Below are 23,407 nucleotides of genomic sequence, written 5' to 3' on the forward strand. Positions count from 1 at the left end.
TTTCAGAGTGTTCAGTACTCTTATCCTACCTGCATAGCTGAGCAAATTCATGCACAGTGTGGGTAACTTGATCAAGGTGTCAGCAAGAGAAGAGGTGGGGAGCTCAGTCCCCGCTCAGCGGAGAGCCCTTCTGACACCTCAGCAGCTGTGTAAAAATGGCTCTAGATCAAGAAAACAAAACTTGTAATGCTGGTTTTTTTTTTAAATTTGCTATCCCCGAAGTAAATTTCTTCTGTACTAGCCCTAGCACTCCTGTGCTTTGCCTGCCTAATGCTCAGGATACTAGTTCCCTCAAAATGTTCTTTCTAAACAAATTAAAATGTAGTTCTTAATACTTAAGCAACTAGTATTAAACAAAAAAAGCAAGTCTTATGGGATGGGCTAAGCTGGTAAGCTCAGAAAGGCCTGGCTGGGTTGAAAATTAACATCACCTATTAAGGCTGCTGACATATTTCATTCCCCACTTTAATGAATTTCATATAAAACCCATGGAAATCAGTTACACTCCTTCTGCTGATGCAATCGCTTTGGATCAGCCCAAATGACAGCAAATATACTGGGGATTTTAGGGCAAATCAGGGCAATTCATGCATTTACCAGCTCCAGTGGATGGGCTCATAAGTTGCATAACCTTCCTCGTGCCTGGCCTGTTTGTTTTCCAGCACACACAACAGAGCAGTGAGAATCCCACCAACCCCTTTGCAATACCTACATGGCCCGACTCTTCCTCCTCAAAGCAGCTTCTAGGTGCTAGAGACCTTCCAAGTGCTCTGGGGCAGATCCTGTGGTCAGGACCTCACACCCTAAAGGCAAGGACAGCCAAACAGAGGTGCAAGAAGAGGGGGCACCAGGAAGGGTGCACAAAGAGATCATCTCAATTCTGGAAGAAGATCTTCAGGAGGAGCTTCCAAGTGCAAAGACAACTAGGTTGCACCATGGGGGAGCGATAATGCTCAGGGCGAGGAGTTGCAAAGGCTCCGGAGGAAGGTGAGAGAAGCTGGCACGAGAAACACAAGGATCCCACCAGACAGTGAGGTGGATTTCAAAGTGGTTTAAAAGATCCCAGCCACATTTACAGCCTGGGACCCCCTATCTTACCGCTAAAATCGTCGTGGGCTTCAGGGCCTGGTTGACGTTGCGGAGCAGTGTCCATTTGCCCTGGTCTCTCTCCTGGTCTTCCACCACCTCAGGGCACGGCTGCACAAAGACAACTTTCTTCCTTTTTAACATTTCCAAAGTCTTGCGGTGGTGTTTGGCCCTCTCCTTCTACGTGTATCCCACCATGGATGCCAGAGAGCTGTAGCCGGTTTGCTTCAGACCTCCAACACGCCTGCTGGGTGCGAGACACCCACTGACCTCATTCACAGCACGGCTCTTGGGACAGATCCGCTAGCAGAAAAATTTCCACGCACCAGCCATGGTCCTCCACTGAACTCTAGCTGAAGGCTGGGAGCCTCAAGGCGAAGTCAACAGCTTTGCTTCTCTTCTCTTCAGTTCCCCCAGTCCTTCCAGGGAGGGGTGATAGTTGGTCGGGGACCTGAAGGACACTGCAAGCACCAGGTCTGGAAGAAGGACTGCAGGATTAGCAGAAAACCTCTTCATTCCCCCATGATTTCTCTCCAGTACTTTCCTTTCTTCGTGAAAAACCTGCTGCCAGCTTGAGGGCATCCAGCACCGAGCACGCTCGGGTGCTTATTAATCCACAAATGCAGTCGGTCCCCATGCAACACATGGTACTTAATTAACCTAATACCTTCACATACCAAATTAACCAAAGCGCAGCGGGAACTCAAAACCAGAGGCCATCTGCATTTTCTTTAAACTGATCACCTTGAGTAGATCCATAGCAGCTGAATTTTAAATAATTGAGTGGAAGGTGTTCGGAGCAGCACGGCCTCTGCGCCTATGTGTGAGAAGAGCACCTGGGCTGGGGACTAAACTGTGCTGAAGGCGAGGACCGCGGGGATAACACTGGCTCTACACCTGGCTGCTCTACAGACCCACTTTTCAATCTGGGGCCCAGCATCGTCCACAGAAATGCTGAGTCTAACTCAGCATCACTTGCACGGACCAGAGCAATGCGTGCTGAGACAACGGTGCAGCTGCTAAGCTTTCCACACCATGCTCATTTATCCCTGTTTTATTGTGAAATTCTACTGACGCCTTGATTCCCCAGGGTTTCAGAGCCATTTGTCCGTGATGCAGAGGACATATTTTTGGTGGAAAGCTTTCTAGAGGAAGGAAGGCTTTGTAGGTTTCCTGATGAGACACAAAAACCAAGAAGAACTGTAGGTGACACGTGTCAAACTCACACCAAGCTGCTTCTGCTCATCAGTGGACAGCAGTGACACCAGGGAGGCAGTCCCAGCCTGAGGGGCAGATGATGGATTAACAACTCCGTGGGTTTACACCATGCTATGGAGCCCTAAGAAATAAGGGGCTTAATCCTTGTAGCTATGAATTGATGTGATGAATAGGTCAAGTCGCACAGGTAAGAAGACATTAAGGGTGTCTACAGCTTGCCAAAGGAGCAAGGAAAAGTCCGCATGGGATGTAATAGTGATGCAGGGAGGAGACGGATCGAATAGAACAATCCCATGGGAGACGTCAACCTCCAGCATGACCTGAGCACACCGTGCTGTAAATGACTCCATTTTCACCTAGTAAATGCAAGACAGATGCCTGATCAAAGCCAATAATCAATGAGGGGGGTCTGTATGGGAGGAAAGACCGAATAAATGTAGATAAAGGAACACATAGGATGAGCCCTTGGTCCCTGCCACGCTGCTGAAACTGCAGCAGCGTGTGAGCGGAACAGAGAAAGAGCAACCAAGACATTGCAATTACTGCTCAGCTACTGCCTGTACCATATTTCTGAGGCTCCACAGCAGCGTGTGCTGCCAAAGAGTAAACTAAGGAGCAGCGATGTGAGATGGTTTGCCCAAGGTTACCCTTGGAGCAAAGCAGGAAGCGAGCCTGGAGGGCTAGATCCAGTCTCGGCAGCCCCGTTACATGCGCGTGCTCATCTTTTCCCTTGGGCTGGAAGCCCACACATTTCCAGCACGCATTTTCTGCATCGTTCCCCCATAGCAGGAGTTTACCAGGGGCTTGTCAGAGCCACAGAGGAGCGTGGTGTTTGCACGGTGTTCTCTGCACAGCCTCCTGGAGATGGGAAATCCCATCCTGCTGGCCCTGGAGTGGAAACCAGCCTCCCTTCTGCGTGCATCAGGGGGCAGAGCAACAGCACAAAGCCTCCTGTTGGCACATATTTTCTAAGAGGATGTGCTATGCCTGATGTGGGAAAAAAATAAACACGCTTAGGACGATAAGGGAGGGATGCAGAGGAGGAAAACGAAGCGCTAGCTGGCTGGCAGCCTGGCAGCAGTGCCATCCAAGTTAGGTTACAGCTCCCCGGGGTAACGTTAGCTCCTCACTGCAGAGATGGAAGTACGAGCCCCAAGAGCCATGCTGGGACACAAACTGAGGATTTGCTGGATCTCTGCAGCTGCAGGCTCAGCTGGGAGCGGGGTCCTGCTGTGCCGTGCGTCATGCACACCTAACCCTAACCCTAACCCTAACCCTAACCCTAACCCTAACCCTAACCCTAACCCTAACCCTAACCCTAACCCTAACCCTAACCCTTACCCTAAGGGATTGATGTGACACTGGCGACAGCTTTGTGACACTGCTGAGACCTGAGCTCTCATTAAGTCCTGCTGCACTGGCATGGACCTCTCTGCTGGAGCAAAAAAGGGGAAAACCACCTGCAAGAACCACCTGCACAACAGGTGAACCTCCTGATTTAATAAGAGCTTGGGTTTCTTTACGCCCACCTGTTCCTCAGACCCAAAGAAAGTGCACGAGGTGCTGCCAGGGCTGAGGAAGCGTTCTCGAGCTGGCTATTTTGCAGCTGTCACTGAAAAGCTGTTCTTTAGTGAAACAGGTCAGGTGGGACTCCACCAGCCCGGTGCACGTGTTCAGTATATCCAGGTCTCCGCTATATTCAAGGGAAAAAGGAAGCATTTCTATGGGTACCTCTCTATAAAGCAGGTATTTAATCTAGGTCAGATGATGCTCACCTAAAGGGGTGGGTGAAGAGGGAAGTTTGGTGATAGAAGCCTACCCTACATGTGTCCAAAGCTAGGTGTGATAACTCCTATCCCTAACAGGGATGCTGAAATGTCCCGAGGGCTGCTCTTCAGGGGAACTGCTGGTAGTTGGTCACCCTAATAATTTTGCTGCTGCTTTTTCATAAATAAATAATATTTTCTTCCCAGCTTCTTGCAGCACATCAGGCACCCGCTGTCAGCCCAGGTAACATGCTGCACACACAAGCTCTCTGAAGCCGAGGCAGAGATGTAGGGGGAATCGTTAAATAATTCAGTAATCAATGCACCGCTCGCTCAGCCTGTAACTTCAATACTGACAGTAGGGGAAAAAAAACAACCCACAAGCGTGGCAACAGTCCCAACCTTTTCCCGTTTGGTGCTAGGGGCAAAAAGGATGTATTTAGGTGTGCAAGGGATGCAACAAGTCTGGGCTCTTGGTGATTCCTGCGCTCATCCCTGGCTTTTGGCAAGGAGCTTGTTGTTGACTGTTCGGGACCTCTGGGCTCAGTAGTGGGTTTTAGGTGTGCAGACAAACACGGGGATGGAGTATTTAATCCGTGACTCGTAGCCGATGGAGATCTGCCTGAGCGGCGTGGACGACACGGAGAATCCCCAATCCCTTGACGTTGCAAGCAGATTAGGTTGGCCCCGGGTGCTGAAGGCTCGCACAAAAAGCTGATGGCCACCGCCTGGGGACGTGGCTGCAAAATCTGATAAGAAGTGGAACAGGAAATGAAGACTGAGCTTTTGAGCCCCCCAGATGGGCCCTGTCCCAAATGCACGGGAAATGGGGCCAAAGGAAGACAGCCTAGCAATCGTAAGGCATGCAAATCTGCAAGGCTGGAGAGAAGAAGAATAAAATCAGGAGGAAACAGCGTGAAGTTCTCCTGGGGGAGCTTGTAATTTGGCACTATTAATCAACAAACCGTTCCTTCAGGTCCTGGGACTGGAGAACTTGCACTGGTGCCGCAATGAGAGCTCTCAGATCCACTCTGGATCCTCCAAAAAGAGTCAGCCCCATCCTCCTGGATAACCGAGGGTACAGTTGGGAGCAAGAGGAGGCACGATGCTCCCCTTGCCCTCAGCCACACAGAAGCAAGGATTTGGGATGTTCTCCTTCAAATGCATGCCGTTCTCTGCAGTAAGCTTTAGGCAGATGGGACTAAGGGAATGCCATCGCCTTCTCTGAACGTGATTTGGGAAGGGGAACACCAAAACCACAAAAGATCACACACAGAAATGTAAATTCAAAGTGATGTTTGTCATCCCGCCTCAGAAAGGCTGTTCAAAGAAGCCAAAAAGCAATGACACAAATTCAGTTGTTTTACCTGATTCCATTCCTGGGGAAAGAAAACATGACTTTTCCAACCTTTGTGATTAAAATCTCTTTTACTTTTCACACGTAACCTGTCAAATCCCCTTTCAGAGTTTTAGCACGCGGAGGCAGCTGATTAGCTTCATCTTTCATGCTCTGGGAGCTCATTTCACCTTCGTTTCTTTACTCCAGGCTCCCCCTTCCCTCCTCCCTGCCTCTCCACAACCTCACAGCCTGCAATTAGTTCTTGTGTACCGAACAGACATGGGACTATAGCAATCTGCACAGCTATTCCTACATAAACAGAAAAAGCGGAAATAACAGGACATAGCATAAAGGAGTGTTTAATCCTAGTAAAATGCTTATTTATTTATTTATTTATTTATTTATTTTATGTTATTTTATTTATTTTGCAGATGGGGTTAATCTATCCTAGTATAAATGCAGATTTCTCATCAGAAACGAGTTTGTGCTAAGGGTCTACATTAGCCAAAGTATCACTGATACGTCTAGACAAGCCCTATCATTTAAAATAGCTTCTCTCATCTTTGGAAATATTGAATGAAAGGCGAGTAACGCTGCTTTTCCCTTTTTGCTGTGCTGGATCTGAGCAGCACTGCCCTTTTTGCATGCTCCCTTTGCTTATGCACTGAGGGTTGTCTTGGTTACTGAGCAGAGTGTGGGGTCCGGGGCAAGGCTTTTTGCAGCTCAGTCGATAGCATCCTGAGGGGGTCTGTGATGTGACTGCTCAAGAGAGACGTGGACTGCTCCAGGGGGGTGTTTGAAAGCCCAGTTCCTGGGAGGAATGAATGGCAGGTGAATGGGTTATGGAAAAAATAAAAATTGGCAATGCTTGTGATCTAGAGTGTCTTGATACTGTTTTTTGTCCTGTAGGTACCAGCCTCGAGGATGGTGGTCTTCTTCTCTCCAAAAGGAGAAAAGATACTCCCAGACTTCAAGAAAATCTTGAGGTCATGAAGCACACGGACATTTCTGTCATCAGGAAAGCGACAGCCGAACAAACCCTACCAGTATTTGTTAAAACCCAACGAAATCATCTGCATTTCGTTGCTGGCTTCATGGGTTTGGAGGCTCTGGGTTTGGCTCCACGCAAGGGCTGCAGAATTCTTCTACAGGTCACCCTTAAAATGGGCAAGCAGAGCAGATTTGTAGCTGCAGCCACTTGCCTGGACTCTTTGCGCCCCTCCACCCCTGTGGCTGGAAAGCTTCCCAATTGCCACCCATGGGTCCCTGGAGACCTGAGGGACCTTGCATCTGCTCCATGGGTTCCCGACAGCACAATACCAGCCCCATCTGCTGTAACTCCCTGGAACTGCCCAGTGCATCAGGAAGTTGGTTTCTGATGATTTTTCCATGAGTTTTAATTCAACTTTCATGCTAGTAGTACCCTAACTGAAGCAGAATGAAGAAGGGCAGAGTGTGTATTTTAATCCCGAATTTTACACCACCGCCACCATGTAAAAATATTCCGGCTGAAGGTAGGAAACCCAGAGTACAACCTGGTTGCTCACAGCTCTGAAGGAATTGCTTTTATAAAGGAAGGAGTCAGCAAGTCCAGCTAGACAAACCCTAACCTAGAGGCTGCAAGCAGAGGAAGAGTGGAGTTGTAGGCTAGTGTAAAATGATAGAGGTAGGAACAATCATCACTGTTCACAGTCACAGATGCAGCTGGCAGATTTAACCAAAATCCTTGCTTTGTTGGACCAGGACACGTACAGATGTGGGTGCCTTCAACCTGTGGGTTTGCAGCTAATCCATTATATTTCACTGGGCACATAGCAAAAAGATTTGGGTTTCAGAGAGTAATGAGAAGCAACATCAGTTCTTTTTGTGCACTTGCAGACCCAGAAACCTGCTTCAAAATCCAAGTCCCCCCAGATAATCACCAGCTGTTAAAAACAAAGTAATAGCCACAGCCTGAAAAAAAAAATAGACCTGTTTCAATACATGAAATTATCAAGACACGGTGGTTGACAAGATGGCCAAGGGGATTACACATTATTGACATTGTCCTAACTCTGGTAGCTGGAAGAATAAAGCCATAAAAGAAATGAGTCCTGTGTGCTTTTGGGACAGAAACTAATTCCCGTATTCTTGGAGCTTCTTATTTTCCTCATGAGTATTTTATTACAAGGACAGTCCATTCTGCATATGCTGCAGAGCCTGCGTAAGGGATGTTGACTCCAAAGGGATTTTGTCTCACTCTTCATCCAGTTTACAACAAAAAGGTTGCATTACAAATGAATTGTGTTAGATGTTAGCCTGGGAACCAAACTTTCAGTTCTTTTGTGGGTTTGCATGGTGCCTAGATGTCCTGGACCAGCAACGGGCAGCTAATTGGTGCTCAAGTAAAACCCTACATCATGTAAAGGGAAATTAATTCATGTAAAAAATGCTCATAGATTTTATACTTGTTTTGAGATACTCTGGGATTGCTGCATAGCCTTAATTTTGAGACCACAAGAGTATTATTGCATAGATTCATTACACCTGTGTTTCTGTAAGGAACAGGCTGACAGAAAATCATCGTGTAAATACGGTTACTGCCTCCGTTGCCTTTTTCTGGATGCAAATGTTGTTTAACTGCAAGCATCTAGTTAATGGGAAAGGGCTGCCTCGCACTGAATGCAGCGATTTTATGGGGTTAAGGGGCAGTAAAACGCCTTTACAAAGTGATTTGCAGATCATGAAAATGCAGTGTGTGACCTTAAGAGCCACTGGCCAGCGGTGTTTTTTGGCAATAAAATGGCTGGCTGGGTGCTGGGAGATGGACATAAATTGCTCCCATTGCATTCACGCTGACTGCACAAAAGGCTTCGGAGCGGTGGTGTGCAAATCCCTGGCAGGGCTCTGCCCCACACGGGCACTTTTCCCTATCTTAAAGCCAAGCAGCACCCGTCTCTTTCTTCTCCAGCAGAAAATAAGCCAACATCTTCTTCCGCCGGGCTCTATAAAGTGACTCTGGTGAAAGGATGGAGGGCACCTGCTTCTTGGTTAAACAGTGGGGAGGGAGACGTGTTTTCAGCAATTGCTTTATGTAGGACGTGAAAATGCCTGTGCAAGGCTAAAGCATCTCAGTGTCCATCGAGGGTCCATCCTGCCTTCACCAGTGGCCCATGTGGAAACCTAGGGCAGAGTGTAAGATGTGGGCAAGCCTATAGAGATACTTCTTTAAAACACTTTTCCAGTACAAGAATAAGGGGCTACTGGACTAATTAGGAATTGGGAGTAGGAAATGAATAGGAATTAGGTTCAGCAAGAAGCAATGGAGGTGGATAGGACACCTGGAGAAGTAAGGAGTTTTTATAGGGTTCAGGGAAAACTGGAGAAGTAATCAGAAAGGTGTTGTGTTGGGGACTACTGACCAGATAAATCACACCAGGGAAAATCCCCAAGCTGAAATGTTGTAGTTGGAGGCCAGAAAATCAGCTGAAGGATAGGAAAATGCTGGGAGGAAATTACTCCATACACTGACTTGTCCCTCGGTGTTCACCAGCAGTTGGTTTTGGAGGCAGAATACCCTATATTGTACTGAACAAGTACGGCCAGTTTCTCTGTGTTCCCAATTTCTGCACACTGTAACTCAGGAAATTTCTGTTCAGAAAAAGAAGTGCTCAAAATACGTAGCTGGTGAAGTTTTCTCCTTTCATGAAATTGCCTAATGGAGGGTGAAATCCTCGTAAGCTTTTAAGATTGACCTTTCCCCAGGGCAAGAAAGCAGCAGCATTCCTCTGCCACTGCCACCTCCCTGCTGCCGACAGCAGCAAGGGTGGTTTGGGACAGAAAGGAGAGGAGGACTGATCCGTGATATCACCTTGTCATGTCTGCAAAACTCATACGTAGACGTGGTCAACAAGGAAAAGGCAATTCCCCTCCATCGCAATAATGTGACTTGATGTGGAATGTATGATTTTGACAATCTCATTGGACCTCTGTCTAAAAAGTCAACGTCTAAATCCAGTAAAATTATTGTATTTGTTGCCTATACCATGACACCTCAGTAGACATTCCCTGTGTTCCCACCTCAACTTACTTCTGAGGAAGAAATTCCGTTTTTCAGCTTGTGCTAGTGAAAAGGTCTGTTACTGCTTTCCTTCCCCTGGGCCCAGGAGCTGTGCACAGCTTCTTGAATCTGATTGCAGGAAAGCCAGGCCTTGGCTGTCTCCTTTTTTAATGAAAACTGCTGGAAATCTACACTGTGCTAACAAACGCTGCTGCTGCTGCTTGAAAAAGGAATGAATTTTACACTGGGACAGCCAAATCTTTCACTAGAGTACATGAGCATCACTCAAGTGTCTCTGACCCCAAACCCATGAAATATCGAGGGTTTGTTTTCTAATGCCTCGCTGCTGAATGCGTTTGAATTGTGCAAGAGGAATTTGATGAAGAGCAAGGCTGAGCAGGGAGAACCACCTGTCTGACATGCAGCCATTCGTACCAGAAACATATGGAAAGGACAGTCCCGTGCCCCATCAGGGCTGCCATATCACAAACATTTCCTACAGCAGCCTTGTAGGCTTAAATGTCTTCCCTTTTCCCAGATTCATCTGATTTCCAGTCCCTATATCTCACCTGAGAACTCATCTGAGTTAAAAATTATAGGAGTGTGTAGGGACGGGGATGGGATGGAGATGGGATGGGGATGGGGATGGGATGGGATGAGGATGGGGACAGGATGGGGATGGGATGGGGATGGGGATGGGATGGGGATGGGATGGGATGGGATGGGGATGGGGATGGGATGGGATGGGGATGGGGATGGGGATGGGATGGGATGGGGAGAGGATGGGGAGAGGATGGGGATGAGATGGGAATGGGGATGGGGATGGGATGGGGATGGGGATGGGATGGGATGAGGATGGGGACAGGATGGGGATGGGATGGGGATGGGGATGGGGATGGGGATGGGGATGGGGATGGGGATGGGGATGGGGATGGGGATGGGGATGGGGATGGGATGGGGATGGGATGGAATGGGATGGTATGGGATGGGGATGGGGATGGGGATGGGATGGGATGGGGATGGGATGGAATGGGATGGGATGGGATGGGGAGAGGATGGGGATGAGATGGGGATGGGGATGGGGATTGGATGGGGATGGGATGGGGATGGGGATGGGGATGGGGATGGGGATGGGGATGGGGATGGGATGGGGATGGGGATGGGGATGGGGATGGGGATGGGGATGGGGATGGGGATGGGGATGGGGATGGGGATGGGGATGGGGATGGGGATGGGATGGGGATGGGATGGGGATGGGGATGGGGATGGGATGGGGAGAGGATGGGGACGGGATGGGGATGGGATGGGATGAGCATGGGGACGGGATGGGGAAGGGATGAGTATGGGATGGGGATGAGATGGGGATGGGAGCCCCTTACTCTGCTCTGTTGGCACTACTGGGATGAAGATGCTTCTTCCCATCATGAACAGGAACCAGAGCCTCGATGGTTGGAATGAGGACTGAGGGAAATCAACCCTCACATAGATCCCTACCCGTGGGGTAAGGGGAAATGAAGGATTTCCGGCCTCCTGTCCCACCATGCCGGCTGATGCCCCACAGACACATGAGGTTCAAGATTCATTACAGGGTGTTGATTTTTTTTTTATGGAAAGCTTATACAAACAGTGAGATTTCTTCAGAGTCAGGCTGTGATAAATTGGAAGGCTTAAAAGAAAGAGGTGGCTTAAAGGAGATGAATTTATCTCTTCTTGCTTCAGACTTTGTGTCTCAGCAAGTTAAGTGACATCTTTAGGGGCTCTGACAGACACGGAGAAGTTACCATCAAGCATGACAAGATGTCTTGCAAGAGCTCTTCCTGGGGATGTAGATTTTCCCTGGGGAAACCTAAGCTCCCAAGATTAACTCAGGATAAATTTTGTTATGGGGTGCTTCGCAAATTCCTATGCCCTCAAACGAAGGTCCCATCAGCTGGGTATTTTGCTATTCCCTCTTGAAAAAGCAAAAGTAAACTCACCCACAGACATAACAACTCTCCCTCCAAGCTTTCCCTGCCTTGAGATCAAACAGAATAAGGTTTCCAGTGCTTACACTTTGGGAAAGATGGATGCTGGGAGCTTGTCTGAGTTATCAACAAGCAGGAAGGAGTACGTTCAGACAGGCTCTCGGAGGCTGGGTATTTCCACACCAGGACTGAGACTGTTTGCTGTACCTTTATTTGACATCCTGCAATTTATATTCCGCAGCCATAGCGCTGCGAGAGCATCTCCCTAGCCTGCAGCTTCATTTTCTGCACACAGCTACCCGGGTGCTTTAATTGTCCCATAAATCTGATGGAAAGGATTTGATGCAGAGAGCTGTTAAAATGCCAAATGTCTTGAGCACAGCAACTAATGAATGGCTCCCAATGATTCATGTTTCAATCTATATGCAAATGTGCCCTTTGGTTGGCTTGTGCCGGACTTTTCATTGCTGCATTACGGCTATCCAGGGAAGCCTCAGACTCATAGATCAGACAGATACAAGACATAAATGGGCGAAGACTTAAATTATTCAGTGTTTATGAGAAAAGGAATCCAAACAGTGGGCTTACACTTTGCTTTTTGTAATAACATGATTACCGATCAGCCCTGAGAAGACCTACAATAACGTTTGTTTTCCCCCCCGCCCCTTCTTGCTATCAAAAAATATGGCACAATGAATCACTTAGAGATGCGAGGCTGAATGCGTGTTATCCGATATCACCCAGGGCCAGAAAAATGTGTGTCAGCTCCCGGTGCAAACAGCGCTCGCACAGCCCAGCTGAGAGATGTTTGTGAATGGACTGAGGGATTTCAAAATCCCTCTGCTATTCTTATTTCCAGGAAGGAAAATGATCTCCTGGAGTGTCTCACACAGTCTCTGTGAATGCTCTCGATCAGAAAATCTGTTCTTGCTCATTAATGAACTGCACAGATCCCCCTCATCTGCAGTGCTGTGTGCAATTCTAGTGTTGGGAAGTATTAACTAAACTGGGGCGGGTGCAGAAAGAGCTGCCACTGTCACAGGAGGGTTGGGAGTTTGTTTTAAAAAAAAAAAAAAAATTTTGGAGGATTTCAGTCAATCCCAAGGCTGGGAGGGAAAGTGACTGCTCTCTATCACCACTGGAGAAATGGCAAGAAGGGAAAAGGGCAATTTTAGCCAAAAGCCGATGCTGGCACTGTAACAGGTATCTGCCAGGAAGCCACAAATGCTTTCACAAAATATAGTTTTCTATGTCAAGGACAGCGTTGTTCACGTAGGGCTTGTTTTGTGGGCTTTAAAGCTAGAGCAGTGTTGGGTTGTGGATAGAAGGTCTGGATTGCCAGCTTCCCCACTGCTGTCAGCCCATGCCCCAAGCTGCCCTAGATTCATCGCATCGCTCTCCAGAGCTCGAAAGCGGTCTCCAGCTCCATCTTCATGTGTCAGGCAAGGCGCTTGGCCTCCCCCAAGGGATCTATAGACTGTTAGAAATTATCAGGGGAACATTAGCTGCCCTCCAAAGGTAACCCTGGCCAGATTGGAAAAGGGGAAGGCTCAGGAAGCAGATTCCAAAGGAAACATTAGATGTTTGGCTTCATTTCTTTCAAGTTGGCTTTCAACCTTACCTAAATCAACTCCCACAGCCAAAATGGGACTTTGGACCGAACATATTCAAACACTTAAATATTAATGTAAAGGGATCCTCTCAGAGGCCTTCGTGGTGTTGAGATTCCTCTGTTTTGTGCATTTAAGGCCCAGTTCTGGGTTTTATGCTCAACGAACTGACAGAGGTGGCACCGACTTGGCAGGACGGATAGTTGCAGAGAAACTGCGAGGTTTTGGCATTGCCCCCAGGAACAACCCCACAGGCAGCACTGCTGAGCCAGGCGAACAGAGCTGAGGTTTCTGACCAAGCTTTTGCTCCTGGAAAGCTTCAGACTAGTTGGAGACACATTCCTTACATGTCTGTCCCCCTGGTGTCAAGCTGAACTAGAGCTTTATAGCAGGAGATCTTCCCACCGTGCTTGACCCATCAGGACCTTCATTTCTTTCATTTACCTGGTTATGTTAGGTCTCTGCTGTTTCTTTTCACTCCTAATTCTACCTCTCTGCCTGAAACACCAAGAGTAGGCATGTGGCAAGCAGCAGGTGTTTGCCCCTTGCCATCGGGACCTTGGCAAACCCCTCACTGAGGAGCAGAGATGTGCTGCTCACCAGGACATCTGTGCTCCAGGCCAGCACATCCTCCTGGTCTCAGCTCCGTCTCTTCTTTAAATAAAAGACAGAACATGCAGGAATGAGCTGCTCTGTGCTGCAGAGCCAAATGAACTTGTCAGGCTGCCAGGACAGGAATTTGGGAAGCCCTCCTTTTATTCCTTCCCTTTCTTTGTGCATGGAAATGAACTTGCCATCAGTAATTTGCTAGCGACTAAAGCTGATAAGTTTGGCTCCCTGCGGGCCCCTGCTGGGGAACAATATTGGCTTTTCTTCTGAATTACTGAGTGGAAGGCACAGAGAACAGGGTAGGAGCCCTGTCTGTTGCCTTTTCCTTGCTCAGAGCCATGCACTGCCTTCCACACTCAGCTGTCCAGAGCCAACCTCTAAGGGAGACATTAAAAAATCAAAAATCCAGAGTTATAGCTGGGCAAAAGCAGGAAAAACAAGCTGTAGGAGCCAAAAGCTCCATGCTGATCTATCTGCCTTTACTAGCAGTTGCCGGAGCCCTGGCACAGGCTGCCCAGAGAGGGGCTGGGGGCTCCTCCTTGGGGACCTCCAGCAGCCGCCTGGACGTGGGGCTGGGCCCCCTGCTCGGGGTGGCCCTGCTGGAGCAGGGCTGGCACCACAGGGACCCGCAGCTGCCCGACACCACCAGCCACATGGCGTCCTGTGAAAATTTTCAAGGGAAAAGGGGTGGGAGGGAAGGATTGTATGAATGCTGTGTGCATTCAAGAATTAAAGAAAAAAAAAGACAGAGGGAAAGCTCTCTGCAAAGTCATTCTGATCAGGAACGGCACAGATGGATCTCTAAAATCTTCGAGCAAAACTATAGGAGGAAAAACACTGCTGCTAGCTGCAATTAAATGTCACAATAAACAGCAGCTCTTTGGACCACAAAGGGCAAAAGTAGTTCAAATCTCACTCACACTAGACCTTAGATGGGGTAAAGAATGCAAAGAAACCTGAGAACGAGCCCATATCTGCTAACAACTGGGCAATAAATACCCAGTTCTATGTATATCTATTCCCTGATATTTGTCAGCAAAAAGCTGCTCAACATCTGAACCTAAATCAGGGAGAGCTTAGTCTCAAAAATATTGAGAATAGCAGGAAATGGAAGATCTTTCAGAAAACTGTAGGTTGTTTCGAAGGTCTGGTTTTTTTTTTCTCGTTTTGTAATGAGAAGTTGTAATCCTGAAGTAGTGCATCAAAAAGTGATGGTAACTTTTAGGAATCCAACTGGGGATTCCTTACACAGTTTCAACACACAGTCCTTGTTAACTAAGATGTTTGCTTGAAAAACAACTGACTATCTGCTCTAAAAAAAACTATAGGAGACTGAACAATCACGCTGAATAGTCAGCAAGGCTTCAGTATAATAGATTCTTGTAATTCCTACCTGGACGTGATGGGCTTTGAACACTCAAGTGATACCAACACATCAATCACAAATGGCTCCAGGTTTTATTCCCCATCATCCAGCTTTCAGGATAAAAATATCAGCATGTTTTTCCTTCCATTATAACATCCTATAAACACTCCCTCACCTGTTGACATAGGGGCAGCATCGCTCCTGCTCTGCTCCAGCTTTATCGCTGTACCACTGCAGGTAGGAGAGGTAAAAGCCCAAAAAATCAGCACTGTTTTCACACCAGATCAACTGCTTAGTGAGGTTTTAATGAGGAGCCAAGTTCCAGACTGGATGCCCAGGCTAACTGATGGCTGGAGTGGGGGCTATAAGGCATCAAGTGCCTTGATGATGTTATTGAAGCTGTTACTGCCACCCTTTGCTGTAACTTTCATGATAGCAGAGGGGGCAGAAGAAAATAATGAGGTTCCTGCACCTCAGCTCGCCATTCACAGTTGAGTCCACCTGAATGTCATAGGATAAATGCAGGATAAATGGAGATTTATCCTACCCTAGGAGAGGTGGGAGGGAAATGACTTCAGAAACGTCCCCCTCCCTTCCTAAACAAGACACCTTGTTTTTAGAGAACTAGAAAAATTAAAATTGATTAAAACTCTGCAAAGAGCAAATTTAGACAAAAACAGAAGACTATGAGCTAGTATCTGAGGACTATGAGCAGTATCAGCTGCTCTGCTGAGCTTTCAGATCAGCATTTCAACTTACTTTAATTTCCACACCTGTTTTCTTTGGCATCACAAACTCCATCTGTCAGAGTTTGCAATGTGCAGCCAACATCTCTGCATCTTTTGGGAGGGGACTGAGCTCCTTATCTCTTCTAGGGAAACATAGTCTCTCTGAGGTGCCTTCAACCCCCAAAGTATTGCTCGGCTCTTCTTGCCACTGGTATAAACTGGTACCACTGGGGTTCCTGCACACAGCTTCAAAGGCCCAGTGCTTTCTGCCCAGTTGTAGCCAAAAACATACTTGCCGAGACAGACACAGAGTTGAATCAAACCTGTTGGGTAGATTTGTTCCACCGTTTCAATTTGCCCTCAGTCCAAGATGCTTGGCAGCACTGTCAGTCCTCCCCAGGTGAGAGATGGCAATGAGATAACCCAGAGGAAACTGAAAGAGTCGTGCCCAGATGCAGGGAAAACTACAGTCTGAAGCCCTAAATGATATCTTAGATTACACAAGAGTCTCCATGCAACTTAATGCATCAATTCTTTTTAAATGTGGAAAAAAAAAAAACCTCCTTCCCCCCCCCCCTTTTTTTTTTCCATAGCTACTGGAAATCAAAAATCAGTTTGTGCAGTGATCGTTCTTCATGGCTGGCAAAAAGCTGTTTTATTCTCCTGCATATCCAGGATTCACGTGCAGTTCCCGGGCCATCCCAGATGAGAAAATAGAAGCAGAGCATTGCGTGAGGTTAATCTGGACTACACACACAAAGCAATGATTTCCTCTAAGCCAATCAAGGATTAAGGCTAATGAGTATCCCTGCATCTTGTAACAGTCCTTTTAGAGAAATAGAATCGGATGGAAATAGCTTGATGCGACCCTTCCCCCCCCCAAAGAAAGCTTGTATTAGTCTTTGGGGTGATGGAGTAAAATTAGAAATGCCGAAGAGAGCATCACTTACCTGTCGTAGAATGACCATGGTTCCTGTATAAACACATCAGCAATCACCAGGAATGAACCTAAAGCAAAAGAAATTGGCAATTAATGGACCAACACCCCGACTCATATACCCCCTCCTGACACCGATGGGTCAGATCCAGACCCTTGGCATGGAAGAAGGTTAGGAGCACTTTAACTCCTAATGCTTTCATAATATTAATTCCAGACAGCGTGAGACAATCCTCTAATACACCAGGATTAATGCCTGCACGGTGGTGAATGAGACAGGGACTGGAGGTTGCTTATGCAAGTGGTGTTTTGTAAACGGAGTCCTAGAAAGTTATCCAAAGATTAACTGGCAAACAGGCTGATGCTGATTTCTTGCACGTACCACCAAATCCCAGGGTACGAGTTAATGCATGTGAAGAGCTGCCCTGCCCTTACTGCTCACAAGGCTGGATGGACTGATCAACTTCTAAGCAAAACTGCTTTCAGGAGGGGAAAGAAAAGACCAAGCCCTCCACCGTAGCCCACAGATAATATCTGCATTAGGCAGAGCATCTCCACGCTCCGTCCCTGCCTGTTGTACGTGCTGTACCTTTGTGGGATTTGCATGTGCTTTACATAGGAAAATCCTATGCTGCTCTTGGGTTTGTGCTTCCTGGGGTGTGGTGTCACCTCACGATGCTCCCAGCATGAAATGGGTTTGGTCTCTGTGAGTGAAAAATGCTTTCAAGGAATTAAATTTCTGCAGCTTTTAATCTCCAAGTCATCCGTACTCCATGGCCATCAGCAATTGTTAAATTTATGATGCGGAACGTTTTCCATAATAGTAAAAACTCTCATGCCTTAGAAAGTAGGCAAAAAGGCACACTTTCTGAGAGCTACAAGTCCCACGAGACATGGGGGGATGTGAAAGCTGATGAAAGATGATCTTGAAGGACACAAGACATTTCCCTTATGGCGACAGAATGGTCCAGACAAGTCATACAAAACCAAGTATTTTGTATCAGGTTTCAGCCATATATTTTATTTTTGTGCTTTCCCAGCTAAAAGGAGAACATCTATGGGAGGAGTGAAGAAAAAAGAAATGCCTTTGGGGGGTTGGACCTGATGATCTCTTGAGGTCCCTTCCAACCCCTACAATTCTGTGATTCTGTGTCTTTCCACCCCCCTCAACCATCTCCAGGTGAAACATCCCAAAGAGACACAATATGGGACAGACTCAATCCCACAAAACAAGAGGTTGTTTGGAAAACATCCAGACCAGCTACATGATCCCTCTGCACTGCCTGCCTATTCTTTCCCTGGAGAAGGAACTGGTGTCCTGGTGCAGCCAAGGCATCACTCTTCGTCAGGAAATACACACCAGGCATTTTAGCCAAATTTTGGCCGCAGGCCGTATTTAATGAATTAATTTTGCTTTCTCTAGAAGATAGATGACTGGTAGAAAATCATGTGCCCACTTAATATCTGAAAGGCTGTGAGGCAGTTTTCCTAAATCTCCGTTTGAATCTTCTCTGTAGCACTTTAAATTATTCCCCTTTCCAGCAGTCTGAGTTCCTGGGTTGTGGCACATCTGCTCTGGACAAGTGATCTTCTAGATGTTTGCCTCAGTTTCCCTCTCCAAAAAAAACAGAGATCTCACCCAACAAGGTAGCTCGTAAGTATTCCATTCATTACTGATTTGCATGTTAATTAGCTGAATGGCCTCGGTGTTGCAACCTCATGCACAGGATGGGCTAGACCCAAAGGTTCAGGTCTTAGAACTGCTTTTTCGTTATTCAGCCTTTTTCACCTTCACTTCCTCACTTGTTCAATACTCCATAAGTTCACTCAGGTTGCTGTTGCAAGGGAGGTTGTATGTAAGGGGCAACCAGCTTTCCCCAGGGAAAACCCCAAAAGGGAAGGACAGGACATGCAGCAGACTACCCTCCCTGTTTTTCCCACAGGGGTCAGTAAGAAGGATTGGGCTTGTCTGAGCACCAGGGAGATCAGCTGCCCTCTAATTCATGGGGCCCCGGTGCAATGAAGCAGCCATCTGGACCCTCCAGCCCTCCTTGGCAGGTAAGCGTAAGGAACATCATTCCCACCCTTATCTCTGTGTGGAGCTGTACAGCTGCTTGTGGTGCAGAAATGATCTAGGTTAAACAAAATGTACCCGCCATCTCTACAATGTCACCCGCACAAAACAAAAGCATGAAGGCACCCCTCCTGAAAGCCTTTTTTTTTTTTTTTTTTAAATTCGGTTCAATTTGCAGCTTTCTGGGCATCACTAGCTGAGCATGATCTAAAGCAACCACCTAAAAGAGGCAAAAATGTGAAGCTGAGGGGGCTTGAAAGACCCTAAACTAGATCTAGATGCAGAGAGATGTGTGACATGGAATGTATATGCCTCTGCAAGTAGTGGTTACCAGAGGCCAAGGAGAACATCAATACAAGGCCTCCACACTGGTGACCTCCTCCATGACTTTCTTGTTGATTCTGAAGACATCCTGATTGCAAGAGCAAGGGGAACCCAACAGAGCTCAACTCTGGAGGAGTCCGGACAAAGCTACTCCCCTGCAATTGCAAAGAAGGGGGTTGCTTTTCCAATCCGTTTAACTGGCATTTCTGCTCACCTTTTTGGCACTTTAGGACCAGAATCCAACCACATGACCAGCCACACTGCTTGGGGCATGGCTACACAAAAATGCTAATCTTCCAGAGCAAATGCCCATTAAGCACTGGCTAGGAGAAATTCAGATCTTTCATTCTAAGTGCAAGTTCTGTTCCTTTCTCCTGAAGTCCCACATCTCATTATTTTCCCGTCTGCAAATGCAATGAAGAAAATGAATAATTAATTTATAGGGTTCACTGATATTCAGTGACAGCCTGTCCCCTGCCCACCCAGCTTGGTGTAAAGCTTGATTTGGGGAACACCCCGGGAACCTAATAGTGTGAAAAGCCAAGAGAATTGGCTTCAAGGATTCACTGCCTTACTTCTACTTCACTTGACTGGCAGAAGTGTATTGTACCACCCTAGCTGAGCAAAAAGATTTAACACACCAATGCTCTCTGCACACTGCTGCTTTCACCTCCTGCCCTCCAGCAAGGGATCTGAGAAGGATTAAAGATTTTGCAATGTTTTTTACTGTTCGTCTGAGAAATGGTGAACAAAAAGAAGGTCAGACCTGTGCCCTTGGAGACAAGTGACCTTGTCCTTACCAAAAGCAGGATTCAGACTGGAAAGAGAAATAATGGCTCTTGAATGAAATTAAAGTAACAAATCCACCAGTTTTGGGGGGGTCTCTAAGCATTGAATGTGCATGACAGCAAGCAGAGAGGAAGGGGGCAATGTTACTATGTACCACCCATTCTGCTCCATGTCCTGCTGAAAGCTGGCATGCTTGGGAAGCTACCGCAGTTTGTGTTCTTCCTTGAGCCCTTCATCAGAACCAGGGCTTTGAGGTCAGAAGATGCTAGACCATGAAACTGAATACAGCAGCCATCCACCTTCTTCTTGGCTAACAAGTGTCTTCCCTGCTAGCTTGATCCAAACACATCAACAGACAGAATCCACCACTTCTCTAGGTAATTAGCTCCAAAGATCAAACCATCCTTTTTGTTTAAAATGAAGTATCTTCTCATTTGTGTCTGGGAAACTTTTCCCAAGAGGCACGTGCCCTAGCTTTGATGGCATGCTGCGTCCTCTCTGCTGTATGGCCTGTGTCTGTTGGTTTGTGAGAGCATCAGCATCTGGTCTGTGCTCCCTGTGAAGGCACTTACAGCCTCCTCCCAGCCCTTCTCACTCTGTTGATCAATGAACTGAACATCAGACTCTCATAATGAAAACTCTACAGTTTCTGAGCCCGTCTTGGATAGAAACATAGAATCACAGAATGGTTTGGGTTGGAAGGGACATTAAAGATCATCTAATTCCAAACCCATGGCAGGTGCCCTGCCTGGGCACTGCCAGGGCTGGGGCACCCCCAGCTCCTCTGGGCAGCCTGGGCCAGGGCCTCAGCGCCCTCAGAGGGAAGAATTTCTTCCCAACGCCCCCCCGAAGCCTCCCCCCTGCCAGGCTCCAGCCGCTGCCCCTCGTCCTGTCCCCCCAGCCCTGACAAAGAGTCCCTCCCCAGCTTCCCTGCCCCCCCTGCAGGCCCTGGCAGGCCGCTGGCAGCTCTCCCCGGGGCCTTCTCTTCCCCAGGCCCAGCACCCCCAGCTCTCTCAGCCTGGCACCACAGCAGAGCTGCTCCAGCCCCTGAGCATCCTCGCGGCCTCCTCCGGGCCCGCTCCAGCAGCTCCGTGTCCTTGTGCTGGGCCCAGAGCTGAACGCAGCGCTGCAGGGGGGGCCTCCCGAGAGCGGGGCCCAGGGGGACAATCCCCTCCCTCGCCCTGCTGCCACGCTGCTGCTGCTGCAGCCCAGGGCACGCTTGGCTTTCAGGGCTCAAAGCTATGTGAGGTGGCATGTTGCTATGTGAGGGGCCATGGGTTCACCCCTCACCTCAGTCGAGGAGAACCAAAACTTTGCATCTTGTTAGACAACAGCTTTAGCTCGTCGTGTGGTGCTTAAAGCATGAGACTCAGCACTGTCCTGGCTTTGGACTGATATGTTGATGGTAATGGCCATCCACTTACACCTCCCTCTCCCATGACACAAATATCTTCCTCCAAGAGACTCGCAAGCACTCCCTGAGTGAGCAAACAGGATGAGATAAAACCTCTCTCGTGACGGAGACATGGGGACACGGTGAACATCACCTAGCCAGCAAACCACCTGCCGCCGTGCTGAGAAAGTTCCCTTCTTTACATCTTAATTGCCGCCTCCGCACGAAGGGATCAGCCTGAGGTCAGGCTGACAGGTGACAAGAGGAACGCGAGGAAACCGTCACCTCAGCAAGGGAGGTCACAGCACCCACAAGGTGCAGAAAACATGGGAATTACCCATTTCACCATCTCACGTGAGCAGTGCATCCATGATGCAAACTGTCTGCAGGCACTTGAATGCCTTGGGAGATGATTAGCACAGCGTTTCTTACTGGAAAACCCCTGATCCAAGTTCACTGAATGGAAGAAAAAAATTGACTTTCCTACAGCCTTTTGATCAGACCTGGAGTGGCCACCAGATTTCCAGTTAACACAGTAGTGCCGATACTGGGAGGCAGAAGAACAGCTGCTTTGAACAAGGGATGCATTTGGGTGGAAAGAATAAATTCCCCTACAGTTGTGGGTCCTGCTGCATGGAAAATGGGGAAAAACTGAGGTTCAGGCAGAGCTGCAAGGTGACACATAAAGGCCTATGTGATAATGAAGGGTAAAGACCCCTCATGAAGCCTTGGGTCCCCACAAGGGCTCCACATGTCTCTCTAGTCATCAGTGCACATGATGCAACTAAACAACAGCCTGCAAGGGCTGTTTCAGGGAACACACAGATTAGATTTTTCTATAGCTACTTCTACAACGTTCAGCATTGCAGCACTGAGAGCCACAGGATTAGCTCCTAATTAGATTTCAGGGTGCTCCCATCGGGCTTCTCTTTCTGGTGTGGGTGGATGATGTTCCCAGGGAAGACCTGGTAAGCTTTTTTTTCGTTGTTGTTACAAGAAGAGATGCTTCAGTTATCCCATGGAGATCAAGTCCAGGATCTCCAAGCCCGGAAAGTTCCAGCTAATAGAAGTAAAACGTACCCTCTCTACAGAGAAAAGCACAGTCTGCTAATCAATTAACCAAATAAGTTAAGGGAGAAAAGACTGCCGACAGCAAGGTGGGCTATTGCAGTAAAATAGCCCAAGGCTGTGAGCAGAAGTGATGCATTATTTACACAGACAGTCTGCATTTCTGTCCTTTTTTTTTTTTTCTTCATGCAAGTAGCTCAAGGAAGAAAGTGCAAAGCTAATGCACACCGCAGTCTGTCATTCTGCAAGTGCAACTGAATCCCAAGGAAATGATTCTCGTAACTGAAACCACCAATAAATAGGGTGTAATCTACTCAACACGAGTAACTGAGGGGTGTCAGGGGTTGGGCAGTAGGTAGAATTTCCAGCCAAAGACTTTAGCGCCCAAAACCAGAACCTGATTTTCAACAGACTTCAGGCAGAACTGAAAGCTTCTAAAATATTTTGCTTTTCTCTAAAAATGAGCAGTTAAACCACGTCCTGAGCTCTTCACGCTGGTTGTAGAATCAGAGAATGGTTTGGGTTTGAAGGGACCTTAAAAGATAATCTAGTTTGTTTCCCATGCCCTAGCAGGGATATCTTTCACTACATCAGGTTGCCTGAAGGATAAACCTGGTCAGGCTGACTAAGGGTCAGCTAAAAATGTAAACAGGGTTGTTTCTGCTGACCCATCTAAAAAACTCACTGGCCAGAGCCCCAGCAGTGAGAACTGTCAGAGACACAACCGACTTCGGAGCAACTGTATTATGTCCACAAGCTGACAACCAGGGCACCACAAGACACCGAGGTTGTGATATCTGGCTGTGAAGTGATTTAGAAGACAGCAGGTGGAAGGAATGTGATCCTCCGTGCCTTCCTCCACCAGGAGCTGCAGGAATTCATCCCTGCCCGTGACGACAGCTCCAGGCTGTGCCATTCTGTTCACCTCTGCAAAGCATTGCATCAGTGAGCAAAATGACTGTGGATGTTCAAATCCAGCTGCAGGACCTCTGAGCCTCCTTGGTGCTCTGCAAGCCAGTACTGGTCTCCTAAGGGAGTTACCCAAACTCTTTCATATTTTGGATTAGGGCAAGCAAAACCATTCCCCAGAAAGCCTT

The 23,407-nt window shown here is 47.7% G+C and overlaps 1 protein-coding gene across 1 annotated transcript in view; it reads right to left on the reverse strand.

Annotated features, from left to right (window-relative positions):
- The window catches only part of MYO7A (myosin VIIA), a 94,899-nt gene that overhangs the window by 61,246 nt on the left and 10,246 nt on the right, over positions 1–23,407 (reverse strand). Inside the window, exon 2 of the mRNA XM_083816541.1 lies at positions 16,676–16,733. Within this exon, the coding sequence (XP_083672667.1) occupies positions 16,676–16,693 (18 nt within the window). The 5' untranslated portion in view covers positions 16,694–16,733. The remainder of the gene's footprint in view (positions 1–16,675; positions 16,734–23,407) is intronic.

This window comes from Anser anser, assembly GCF_964211835.1.
Source record: "Anser anser genome assembly, chromosome: 1".
In the NCBI taxonomy this organism is placed as follows: Eukaryota; Metazoa; Chordata; class Aves; order Anseriformes; family Anatidae; genus Anser; species Anser anser.